Source organism: Hemiscyllium ocellatum, chromosome 37 (genome assembly GCF_020745735.1).
Source record: "Hemiscyllium ocellatum isolate sHemOce1 chromosome 37, sHemOce1.pat.X.cur, whole genome shotgun sequence".
Taxonomy (NCBI): Eukaryota; Metazoa; Chordata; class Chondrichthyes; order Orectolobiformes; family Hemiscylliidae; genus Hemiscyllium; species Hemiscyllium ocellatum.
In genome coordinates, this window is record NC_083437.1 from 44,728,821 (window position 1) to 44,742,251 (window position 13,431).

The window sequence follows — 13,431 nt, forward strand, 5'->3', positions numbered from 1 at the left end:
CTTTTCTAATTAAGTGTGAAAATAAATTGAAAAACATACCAAAACATTGCTGCTCTGTTTGTACGTCACTTGTGAATCTGAGTGAGTGATTGATTGTGAATTTGTCATTTCTTAATTACATTCAAAAATAAATCCCTACAGTGTGGAAAAAGGCCATTTGGCCCAACAAGTTCACACTAATCCTTCAAAGAGTAACCCACCCAAACCTATTCCCCCTAGCCAATTACTCTAGATTAGATTACTTACTTACAGTATGGAAACAGGCCCTTCGGCCCAACAAGCCCACACCGACCCTCCGAAGAGCAACCCACCCAGACCCACTCCCCCACACTTACCCCTTTACCTAACACTACAGGCAATTTAGCATGGCCAATTCACCTAACCTGCATATCTTTGGGCTGTGGGAGGAAACTGGAGCACCCAGAGGAAACCCACACAGACACGGGGGAATGTGCAAACTCCACACAGGCAGTTGCCTGAGGCGGGAATTGAACCCAGGTCTCTGGCACTGTGAGGCAGCAGTGCTAACCACTGTGCCACCGTGCCACCCTTTATTTCTTTTTTTTAAATGAAGTAGATTAGATTACTTACAATTTACTCCTGACTAATGCACCTAACCTACACATCCCTGACCACTATGGGCAAGTTAGCATGGCCAATTCATCTTAACCTGCACATCTTTGGATTGTGGGAGGAAACCCACGCAGACATGGGGAGAATGTGCAAACTCCATACAGACAGTCACACAGGAATTGAGCCCAGATCCCTGGCTCAGGGAGGCAGCAGTGCCAAATCAACTCAGTCATGAATGATCCAAAATATTCTGTGAAATCAGTGTGCAATCCACTTTCTAGTTAACGACAATTTACAATAATGAGTCCTGTTAAACTTCATCGGATAAGTGAACTTGTTCTGTTGCGTGATGAAGTACTTTGTAGACTGTAAGATCTATTTCTGTTGCTCTTTAACCCAGGCGGAATTCGATGCTGATGATCAATGTCTTGGCATTCATTGGAGCTGCTCTCATGGGATTCTCTAAACTGGCTAGCTCATTTGAAATGCTTATACTGGGACGGTTCATTATTGGCATTTACTGTGGTTTGACCACAGGTTTTGTTCCCATGTATGTCGGGGAGATCTCTCCCACAGCTTTGAGAGGAGCTCTCGGGACTCTACATCAGCTGGGAATTGTCATTGGAATTCTGATTGCACAGGTGAGCAATATAATCTGGACAATACCAATGTGGGACTGCTTCCCATTTCCTGTGATCCCTTATAGTCTTGGCAAACCATCCAGAGTATCACTGCAACAGTGTGGCAGTAGGCCATTCAGCCCATTGAGTCCATACTGACCCTCTGAAGAGAATCCCTCATCCCCACCCTATCCCTGTAACCCTGCATTTCCCATGGCTAATCCACCTAGTCTGCACATCCCTGGACACTATGGGCAATTTCACATCATCCTTAGACAGATTCCAATTTTGATATTTCACTGTAATTTGTTTTGAGCTCAGGTATTTGTTACCGACTAGTCACAAGCTCAAGAAGACTTAGCCACAGCTAAAATCACTGACCTATATTTGGCAATTACTGTCAATGTAAATTCAAAGTGTATTTTACAAATAAGTGACGCTTGTTTCCAAAGAATCCTCCCGATCTGCTGGCATGCCTGGCTGTCTGTTTCCTCTGGGATTTTCACTGACCACCCAGCGAGTTGTTGGGCGAGAGGGAAGAGAGAGATAGAAATACAAGAGAGAGAGAGAGCTGCCATAGAAATGTCACGAGAAGATAAATGGAGCAAGGGGATGGAGGTGTGTGTCAATACCAGCCCGGGATCAGAGATACACCTTTCCAACTTGCTGTCCTGTCCAGATTAGTTAACAGTGAAGATTTGCGCAAGGTGTGAGACTTTGTGAAAGTCTTCATTACTAACCCGTCCCAATTTCATTTTTCTAAGAATTTATTTGATTTATTATTATCACATGTACTGAAATACAGTGAAAAGTATTGTTTTGCTAACCAGATAAACCATACCTTACTTAAGTACATCAGGGTAATAGAACAGAATGCGGAACATAGTGTCACAGCTACAAAGAAGGTACAGAGACAGATCAATTCTAGTATAGGAGAGGTCCTTGTAAAATCTCGGAATAGTTTTTCCTCCTTATTTTCAGATGTAACTAAATTGAAATACTCTTTCCTTGTATTGACAGATTTTCGGGCTGGAGTCTATTATGGGAGGTGAATCACTCTGGCCGTTGCTGCTCGGGTTTATCTTCCTGCCAGCCCTGATACAGTGTATTGCTTTACCATTCTGTCCAAAGAGCCCACGCTTCCTCCTTATCAACAAGAATGAAGAGAGCAAGGCAAAGAACGGTGAGTTTAGTCTTTCACCGGTAAAGGGACTCTTATTTTGAGATCACCTATCCAAGCAATCAAACTATTTAACAAACTTACAGCAAAACGGCTGTCATCTGTTTATGCGTCACTGGGCAAGGTGAGAAAACACAGGTGACAGTTCACTAATGAGGGAGTGAGTTTGGCTGGTTGCTGTAGGAATGCCTAGGAACTTTACCAGGGTCTGGTGTCTCAAGGGAGAGTTGAGCCACATTTTTTTAATATTTATTCATTTGCAGGACATGGGTATCTCTGGCTGGATCAGTATTTATTGCCCGTCCCTAGTTGCCCCTTGAGAAGGTGGGGGTGAGCTGCCTTCTTGAACTACTGCAGTCCATTGTGGGTGGCCCACAATGCCCTCAGGGAGGGAATTCCAGGATTTTGACCCAGTGACAGTGAAGGAACAGCAATATATTTCCAAGTCAGGATGGAGTGGCTTGGAGGGAAACCTCCAGGTAATGGTGTTCCCATGTATCTGCTCCCCTTGTCCTTCTAGATGGAAGTGGTTGTGTGTTTGGAAGGTGCTGCCTGATGATCTTTGGTGAATTTCTGCAGTGCATCTTGTAGATGTCGTGCACAATGCTGCTACATTTCACTAGGTCTCGTGTTGAGGGATGCAGATTTGGGGGAGGTGTTTGATCTTGTGATAAAGTCAGATTGGCTGCTCATTATCACGGTTTGGGAGCTTGTTGTGTGTAAGATAGCTGCTGTCCTCCCAAAACGTCAGCAGGAACTAAGGGTCTTTTTCTCAGGATCGGGGAGTTCAAAACCAGAGGATAAAGGTTTAAGGTGAGAGGGAAAAGATTTAAAAGGGACCTCAGGGGCAATGTTTTCACACAGAGGATGGTTCTGTATGGAATGAACTGCCAGAGGAAGTGGTGGAGGCTGGTATAACATTTAAAAGATAAGGTAAAAACAATGACTGCAGATGCTGGAAACCAGATTCTGGATCAATGGTGGTGGAAGAGCACAGCAGTTCAGGCAGCATCCAACGAGCAGCGAAATCGATGTTTCGGGCAAAAGCCCTTCATCGGGCAGGCACATGAACAGGAAAGGCTGAGAGGGATATGGGACAAGTGCAGACTAATGAGACTGGTTTAGTTTGGAAACTTGGTCAGCATGAATGAGTTGGACGAAGGGGTCTGTCTCTCTGCTGTATGACTCTTTGATTACACTTCAAACCAGGCATTCTGAGGTTAGGAAAGGTGCTATGGAAATGCAAGTGTGTCCCGTTTTGCAAAAAAGATCCCAGCACTTGTTAGGGTGCATTGTGTACGTACATCTTCTGTGTTTTGGGCTTATACCAGGTACCTATTAGAAAAATACAGATGAGATAATAGTGTAATCAGAGTGCTGTCCAGCTGCTTCATAGCTGAAAGCAATAAAGTGCTAATTTGCACACTCTTATCAGCCAGCCATCCTTACTGTTGAAGTGGTGTGAGCAGGTAAATCAATCTGCATGTGTGGAATGAGCTTTAGTTTAAATGCTCATCCCAAAGTCAACAACCTGATAATGCACCTATCCTGGCCAGGGTGCTGACTTTGGAATGTGCAGAAAATGTCAAATTGGTTTCCCAAGATCTTGAGAAACGTATCGATGGAAATGTGAATACTGAGCCGATGTAATTCCAAGTCTGAGCTTTTGTACAGCTTTCAAGTTTTTAGACTGCAGTGTTGAAGTGTAAGAGCTGGGGGGGGGGGAGGTAAATCTCATCTGGGAATTCCTGAACCCTATTGGTGTCCATCAGTTCCTGCAAATAAAGGTATCTATGGATTGGTGACAGTGACTCAGTGGACACTTATGTTTAGGTTGAGAATGTTGACTCATCCTGGGAAGATTTGCACATGTCCTTGGAGCAGTCGACAGAATTTTCCCACTTTGACATTCCTGGGAAATTGGCCTAGATTTTGCTCATTTCCGTGTCAGCTGAATCCCCTCTCCAGTACGTCAACTTGAATTCAGTAAACATAAAGCCACTCTTGTCACAATTTTAATGGGTTAGTGAATTAATATTCCTGAAAATAACACTGTCAAATATTTTCAGTTCTGAAGAAGCTTCGTGGGACAACTGATGTGAGCAATGATCTGCAGGAGATGAAGGAAGAGAGCAGGCAGATGATGCGAGAGAAGAAAGTAACAATCCCTGAGCTGTTCCGCTCACCGATGTATCGACAGCCCATCATCATTGCAATCGTGTTGCAGTTGTCCCAGCAGTTGTCCGGTATCAATGCTGTGAGTATTCAGGGAGTTATCAATGGTGTTCAGTCCAGGGAGTCTGTCCTTTCCTGCTACCCAGCTCCCAATCACAGCCATCTCATCATTTCCTGGAATTCATTCTCTTCAAATGTCCATTTCATTGTCTCTTGAACTTATTTTTACTGCCTTCCTTTGTTTTACAAACCTGTTTGTAATTTCAGTTTCCACATTAATATTGTGTGTCCTTTGCCTTTGTATTCTTTGCTAGAACAATCCATTCAGACCAGTCACTTCATCATCTGGAAAACCTTTGGTAGCTCAAAGTCTCCCTTTTCCAAATGGAGCCAGCTTCCCAAAGCTTTGAATGATCTTTCTTGCCCTCAGTCAAGAGACATAATTGGTTAAGGAAACTGGGTAATCAATCTCTGAACTCTGAATGGTGTCTGAGCTGCTCCGTACACAATGATACACACAGGCCAGGCTGTGTTAATGTTACAGTGCCATAGGGAGAGTCCCTGGTTTATGTTGGTGACTTGGTCAGTGAGGGGACCACAAAATAATTGGTAAATGTAACAGCCCACGGAGTTCCTGACCCAGATTCTTGGGCTGTTTCTGGAGCCACTTCTGTGAAAATAAGAACTTGGAGTAGGCACAAAGCCTCTGAGCTTCACTTTCCTGTTACAAGGCTGTCTTCTGATCATGTCCTGCATTAACTGAAGTTCTGTTCCCAAAGTGCTTGCTTTCTCATTATTTATTTGGCTTGTGCAAATGATTAGAATTTTGCTTGATTCACAAAATAACTCCACAATCGCCAATACCCCATCACCAAGTCACTCTTTATTTCCACATGGAGACTCCTTAACTACAGTATTACCTCATACAGAGTCAGATACCCGAGTGCCAGTACCCCTGACCCTCTCCTTTTCATCTGCCTGTCAGCCAGGGCTCCATGATTGCACTAGATGAACAGCTCCAATCGGGGAATTCCTATTCTATGATGTCCAGCTGGCTAACCACTACAGCTCTCTTCTGAAAACATGTGATTTTGTGGTTGTAAGTGCCAAAAGGACCATCATTGATGTCAGTTTTTTCTCAATATGTGTTTTATTCTTTCTATAGATATTCTATTACTCGACAAGTATTTTTGAAAAAGCTGGGGTTGAGAAGCCTGTCTATGCCACGATTGGTTCCGGTGTGGTGAACACAGCTTTCACTGTTGTATCGGTAAGTACTCGGTCATGCTTGAGTTCCCCACCTGTACTGTGCTGTAAAGTTAAGAATTAAACTCCAGCATGGATCAGGATGCTGTAAGGGTACCACATTGGTCAGTCAGTTCAGAGTGGGTCTGGACCACAGAAGCTCACTGACCTTTCAACTGTTCTCAGATGGGATCACTCAGGTTTGGGGAGATCCTCATTATGATATAGGCAGCCTCACCTTGTTCTTACATGTGAACGGACACAAGGTGAGGGGCCAGTTGTACTCCCGTTGACTTTACCATTAGCATTAACGGTCCCAGGCTTCATCTGTGAAGGTTCTCCCTAAAGTGAGGGCTGTCAGACAGTGCATTATATTGCTTCAGTATAAGTAAATGGCACCAGATGTCAGAGTCATCAAGAGACAAAAAGAAAATATTTCTTCAGATGTTGGGGAAGATTAAAGTGCTTCTTAGGAAGTTAAACGCATTACGTCTGCTCATTTTTAGCAGAATGAAGGAAATAAAATTATCTAGTGTAGGAGTTGATTCCTGCAGTGATGTTTTTGAATGTAGAATGGATGTAGAAATCCTGTTTCACTGTGCAGTGTCCTGTATCCCATACCCAGTGCCGTATGGGGTCCGGTGAGGTTTTGACATTCCCAATGGCTTTCCCCAGTCAGATATTAGACTCCCTGGTAAACGGAATATTTGGCTAGCTGCTGGTTCAGGGTGGGGACTCATTGGGATTGAGCTACAGGGGCACATTTTAGGCTTTTCAGCTCTTCCTCTGGACATGCTGATGGCTGTGCAGTGGTCTCTCAACCTCCAATGAAACACCTTGGTCTGTATTCACTGCCACATGGTATTGGGGTGGTGCTGCTACTGTACCATGGTCATGGCTGGCACAGCCTCACCCATCTCCCGGAGATTGTTCTTAGCCCACATTAGACGCTGTTTACCCTCTGGGCACCCGAATCACATTTGCAGCTTGTGGGATGAGATACATCAATGAGATCTGAGGACAGATTTGGCTCAAACATCTGGCTCCTTGCCTGAGGCCACTCTCCCAGTCTGTACAGCACACTGCGCTTGTAACATGGAAACATAGACATTAGGAGCAGGAGGAGGCCATTCAGCCCCTCGTGCCTGCCCTGCCTTTCAATACGATCATGGCTGATCATCCAATTCAGTCCCCTGTTCCCACTTTCTCCCCATTCCGTTTGATCCCTTTAGCCCTAAGAACAATCTCTAACCCCTTGAAAACATTCAATGTTTTGGCTTTGACCGCTTTCTGTGGCAGAGACTTCCACAGGCTCCCCACTCTCTGGGGGAAGATATGTCTCCCAGGAGAAATGGAAAAGGACACCACGGGTGGTCTCACCAAGGCCCTGTACAATGACAGCAAATCAACCTTGCTCCTGTATCCCAATCCTCTCACTATAGAGATGAAACCGATAGTTTTTCTCGGCCGTTGTTTTCATTGTGATGTCTTTATTTCCTGCAGTTGTTTGTGGTGGAACGCGCTGGGCGACGCACACTGCATCTGATTGGCCTGGCGGGGATGGCCATCTGTGCGATCCTGATGACGATTGCACTTGTCCTTCTGGTAAGAGACTTGTATTGAGTGATTCATCCCTATGTGTGCACGAGTGTGTGGGTGTGTGGAAGTGTGTGTCTAAGTGTTGAAAATGTGTTGCTGGAAAAGCGCAGCAGGTCAGGCAGCATCCAAACAGCAGGAGAATTGAGGTTTCGGGCATGAGCCCTTCTTCAGGAATGCCCGAAACGTCGATTCTCCTGCTCTGTGGATGCTGCCTGACCTGCTGCGCTTTTCCAGCAACACTTTTTCAGCTTTGATCTCCAGCATCCGCAGTTCTCACTTTCTCCTGTGTCTAAGTGTGCACGAATGAGTGTGTGTGAATGTGAGTGTGTGTTTCCGTGTGAGTGAGTAAGTGTGTGTGTGAGTGTGAGTGGAGTATGTGTGTGCGCATGAGCATGCATGAGTGAGAGTGTTTGTATGTGTGTATGAGTAACTATGCGTGTTTGAGTGTTGGAGTGTGTGTATGTGAGAGTTTGTCTGAATGTTGTGTTTCTCTGTATTGATTAACGAGGCAATTAATAGAAATTAATTTAACAAATGTTCATGGTCAACAACTGTATTTAAAAAGGATTTAAATGTTCACTCTAAGTTAGCTGTCACATCAAAAGAGATGGATTTTGAGTAATTGGCTCAATTGTGCAATTATGTTCCAAGTAATTTTTGAAGGAAAAGAGAATGTGTGGAACAAAATAAAGCTCATTAAACCCATCAAATCCCCCCCTTGCACAGAATGTGACACACTTCTCCAATTGTGGATTTTATCCAATTTATTTCACTATCAGTCCAGTGGCCTTGAATTTCCAAGAATAAAATTCTATAAAATCATTGTATCCTTATTAGCAAACAACCAAATGACTGATTACAGAATACAACTCCTCTGTGTCCTGATTTACTGAGTGCTGTTTGTGAAATGGGAATACTTCCAAGATTTAATACAAAAAGGGAATTGAAAATGTTCCTGATTCGGCAAATGTGGTGAATCCACAGGAAACGAAATGCAGATGGGGGTGGGGTAAGAGCTAGCACAGACAGGAAGGGTGGAGTAGCCTCTGCACTGTATGATGTGAAGAAAATAGATTTTCTGTGAGGTAGATCACAAGGTGTAAAATGTTTGAATCATTTTGAGAGAACTCTTGGCTGCAACATTTCTTCACTCATAGATTTTAGTTGTAGCTTGTAATAGTTGTGGTTCCTCGCGGTTGCGCTTAGACCTTTAATCATTTGTGAAAATATTTATGGGAATGATCCCAGGGCTAAGATGATGAAGACCGGTTCATGCACTTGGCCTGTATTCCTTTGTCAATAGATGGCAATGGAATTGGAATGTTTTGATAGTGTAGATGTAGATGTTTGTTTGGATGATGATGGAACCTCACATTAACAATTAGAGCAGGGCCTTTAGGGGATGTCCAAAAGGGGATTGGAAAGCTGGAAAATTCCACCCTCCCCCATGAAATTTCTGAGATTGTCGATCAATTGAAAATTGAATAAAATAAATTGATGTTGGGTCAGGGATTCTAGGGAACCGAGGTAGTAACTGGAATTGCGGTGCAGCTCTTACAAATCTTCTCATAACCCAATCAAACATGGTCTTATTGAGACAGAATGTTAGTGGGAACATGTTAGGTTTACAATCATGGGGATCCAGATATTGATTAAGTTTGAGTTGGGAAAGGTTCCACTGGCACAGATCCACTGCTGCAGAACATCGACAACTTGATGAGGTCTTTTGAAGAGAAACTTTGAATCCATCAGGATTTTCGATATGAACATCATAGTAACTTAATTGTGCTAAGGGTTGTTAATTTTTCCATAAGACATGGGAGCAGGAGGCCATTCAGCTGGTTATTGAGCTCTGCTATTCCATGAGATCATGGCTGATCTGGTAAACCTCAACTCCACTTCCCTGCCTTTTCACCATAATCCTTGCTTCCATTCCTGAGTAAAAATCTGTCTCTCTCAGCCTTGGGTAGGTTTAATGATCCAGCCTCAATAGCCCTCTGCGGCATAGTATTTCATAGGTTCACTATGTTCTGAGAGAAGGAATTGCTCCTCATCTCTGTCTTCAATGGGTGAGCCTTTATTCTGAGATGATGCCCTCTGCTCCTAGATTCTCCCACAAGGGGAGACAATGTCTCCACATCACTGTCAAGTCCCCATAGAACCGTGTATTGCCTCCCATTCGTCTGTATCCAATGGGTTCAGGCCCAATCTACTCAACCTCTCCTTTGTAATACAGCCCTCCGTTCCTGGTATTAGCCAAGTATGATTGACACGTTCTCAAGGTTGTCCTGGGGAACTGAGTAGAGGGACGGGGACTATTAATGAAAGTCTTGTTCCCAGGAACAATGACGTGCTGCAGCACAGAACCCCAACTCAATGGCTTCACTTGGGTCAGAGTTCACAATAGAAGGAAATCTCCGAAACACAACAAGGAAATGGTGAAATCAACTCTGATCTGAAAGAAAAATCACCACTTGCGAGATTTTGTACCAGTTTATATTTTGAGAATGAGTTTGATCGTTGTGAGCATAAAATATTAAAAGTGCTGTTTTTGTTGTTGTGCAGGACCAGCTGACTTGGATGAGCTACATAAGCATTATCGCCATTTTTGGGTTTGTGGCCTTCTTTGAGGTTGGACCTGGCCCAATCCCGTGGTTTATTGTTGCGGAGTTGTTCAGTCAAGGACCCAGACCAGCTGCTATTGCAGTGTCTGGTTTGTGTAACTGGACGGCAAATTTCATTGTTGGCATGTGTTTCCAATATGTCGAGGTGGGTGCACTGTTTGTTTAACCACAAATGACAGAGATGGGAGGGGAGGGGGTGCTGTAGTTTAAAAAAAGGATTATTGTCTGAACTATTAAAACATGAGTTAAAGTGTTACCAAACAGTGACACATGCTCAAAACTCTGGATTTGTCTGGAGAAGGCACTCAAATAGCCACCTAAAACTAATGGGCCATGGCTTCAGGAGCATGGGTGTTAGTCTGAGGTGATGATTTGAAGATCAGCACAACACAAATGTGTATTGATTAGGCGTGATGTTTTGTTTCACTGTAATTTGGAACCTTTGTGGCTTAGCTCCTGTGGATCTGAAAGACTGTTTGTACAGTTTGGGCTCCCATTGTGTGAACCTTTCACACTGCCCCTGAGGGAGCTTTCAGGAAGCGTATCTCGCAGAATGAGCTTCACTCTAACAAAGAGGCCCAGTGACAACACCAACCTGGTATCGCCATCATGGGGGCAGTGGGTGTGGGCACACTGACACATATACCTGCTCAAAGTCTCCACTCTGTAACTGCTGTGTGCAGTTTGTCAATAAAACGAGGACCTTTTCCTAAGCTCAGGCATTCCAGCTGATTATTCCTCCTGTTAACAGGAGACAGAAAGTGAAGACTTGATTAATTAAAGTTGCAGGGGTGACGTGACCTTGTCTGAAATCAGCTGAGTTTTTAAATTGGGTAAATTCAGAACAACACAAAATAGCCATCTTGCTTTCTATGATTATTACTATGGAGATAGAAACCTGTTAGCATTATTTGTGTGATATGGAGGTTGTTCCTGATAAACAGTAACTGCTGATTATAGTATCAAAAAATGTCTAACTTCCTTCATTCAAAATATTTCTTTTCCTTTTTAACAGCAACTCTGTGGACCTTACGTTTTCATCATCTTCACCGTACTCCTGGTTCTGTTTTTCGTATTCACCTACTTCAAAGTCCCTGAGACCAAGGGAAGGACATTTGATGAGATTGCCTCTGGTTTCCGTCAGGGTGCAGGGGTTAACTCACCAGAAAAGCACAGTCCAGAGGAACTCAACAGCCTGGGTGCGGACTCACAGGTTTAAGTGGGAGCAGTGTTGGAACAGCCGAATAGAAGCCAATGGGACTAGCTTATGCCCACACTACTGACAAAATATGTAACAGGGTGGAGTGTCTGGCCTGTCAGCAGATTCCTGTGAATGTACAGGAACTAAGCTCTGATTGTTTACCAGTACACATCTCCATTTGTTTAAAATGTTATGGTCAGTAAGCAGAACTAACCTTTTTTGACTATCTTATGTGTTGACTGATATAATTATTAATTAGCATTTCAAAGCTTTCCGTGTATAGCGTTGAGTATTTATATGTTGAATATGTTTATAGTGTTTATAGGAAATAAATTATAGAGGTAAAGTTAATGTAAATATAATGAGCTACATGTCACATGTAATGTATAAACACAGAATATGGTCTAGTTTCTGTAGAAATGGCTAGTTGTAAATGATAGAATAACTTTTTGTACACTTCACATTGTAGAAAGCTGCTCCTGGTTCACTGGATCAGCCCTTAATATTTTTTTTAAAAAATAGTTTGTCATTATTGGAGAACATTTTAAATCATCTAGAAATCTGTGATATTTTAGTGGGCGAATGTTCTCCCACGTTTGAATACAGTTTCTCTGTGATGTTGCAGAAGAGCTGATAACCCAATAAGTGAGCATACTCTCACTCACATGGCCAGCACCAGTGTCCAGGCTTTTACTGACCAGCCACCTATCTCCTACACAACATAAATACTTTTGTACTGTAATTTATAAGTAGCTTTTCCGAAACACTGGTAGTAAGTAATGTTGTCACTGGAAAGAGTTTGGTGTGAGCCATTATCACTTCTATACAGATGTGCCAAACATTGCTTTTGCAATTAATGCAATGTATTCACCGAATTCAGCCACCACACAGTCATGTGATATTGATGGAGAGGCTGGTGAGGATGCTTGGCTTGTGTTGCTACCAAATCTGGCAAATATTTCCACCCCTCCCCCTACCTCCAAAACATTTTTGGTGAGTCAATACTTAAAGTATGGACGCTGCCAAAATGAATTGAGTTTGTTTTCCCTCAAAGTACCTATCTAGGGGCCCATTTTCATTTGAGCATATTATTTTATTCCTGGTTATAAAATGTAATCATGTGAAGCAGTCACCTGTTAGATACAACTGTGTCATCTGTCCAAATATTGGTCACATGAAATCCACGACACATTCTTTCATTGTTCATTTTTACCAACTTTATGTAATCAATTTTAAGATTTTACAATAATTTCTTTCAGAATTAATAGACTTTCTGGATTTCTCAGTATCTTTTCCTCACCCTTTTTCATTGCTGGGGTATTATTAATATTTGCTTAACGTCCAATACCCAGCCAAGGATAGATGTCAAAAAGATCATGATGGTCTCTTTGCTACTTTCTGAAACCTCCCATTCAGATTTCCAAACTGTTTGTGATCTTTGCCTCCATTTAGTTTTTTTGCAAAAACCTTGGAAAACTGTACATTCTTCACAATATTGAGCTGGTTTTGGATATGAGCTCAGTATTTCAGATAGTGCCTTGTGTGGTTGTGGACTCTGACATTGCACAGAGTGAAAGTTAGGGAGTAAGCATCTGTTTCCATCTCTGCCTGTTATTATTTCCTCAGTTGGAAATAAAAGGCAGGAGGCCTGTAAGGAAAGTTAACATTTTAGAGGATCTGAGAAACCCAGGCCTCCCCCTGGTGTTTGAGCCCCTCACCAGCAACTGAAGGCTCTCTTTTGTTTCTTTAGAGAAACCTTAAACAACAATTATTCATCCGCAATAAAGAATAAATAGAGAATTGCTTTATTTTAGTTTAGGCGGTTTTTATACATATTTTAATCTGGGAAAGAAAAGTAGAAAGAGATGTAAACTGAACAAAAATTATATAAAATACATTTTCTCTTGGTAATGTTTTGCTCGAAATATTCTTTTTGTATTTTAAATAGTAGAAGTAAAAGTAGTACCTGTACAAAAATAGCCTGTGCAGCAGTTAACATGTGACTAATAGGGGTTAGATGAGACTAAACCCTGAATGGGAATATCAAACAGGTTTTGTTTCCCTTCATTCCCAGTTTTGAGACATTGCTGCTGATGATGACCTGGCTTCAAAGGTCATCACCTTGATCATTGCTGACTTTGTTAGCAGCTCACCTGTTTAAGATTCACAGAACAATAATGCACTGAAGAAGGCCATTCCATGTGTCAAACCCAT

At 42.6% G+C, this 13,431-nt stretch overlaps 1 protein-coding gene across 1 annotated transcript in view; it reads left to right on the forward strand.

The window, feature by feature from the left end:
• Positions 1 to 13,128, forward strand: part of LOC132833751 (solute carrier family 2, facilitated glucose transporter member 1-like) — a 34,230-nt gene extending 21,102 nt beyond the window's left edge. The window contains exons 4-10 of the mRNA XM_060852281.1: positions 974 to 1,214; positions 2,214 to 2,376; positions 4,443 to 4,630; positions 5,714 to 5,818; positions 7,297 to 7,398; positions 9,958 to 10,161; positions 11,032 to 13,128. Of these exons, the coding sequence (XP_060708264.1) occupies positions 974 to 1,214; positions 2,214 to 2,376; positions 4,443 to 4,630; positions 5,714 to 5,818; positions 7,297 to 7,398; positions 9,958 to 10,161; positions 11,032 to 11,235 (1,207 nt within the window). The 3' untranslated portion in view covers positions 11,236 to 13,128. The remainder of the gene's footprint in view (positions 1 to 973; positions 1,215 to 2,213; positions 2,377 to 4,442; positions 4,631 to 5,713; positions 5,819 to 7,296; positions 7,399 to 9,957; positions 10,162 to 11,031) is intronic.
• The last annotated feature ends 303 nt before the right edge of the window (positions 13,129 to 13,431 follow it).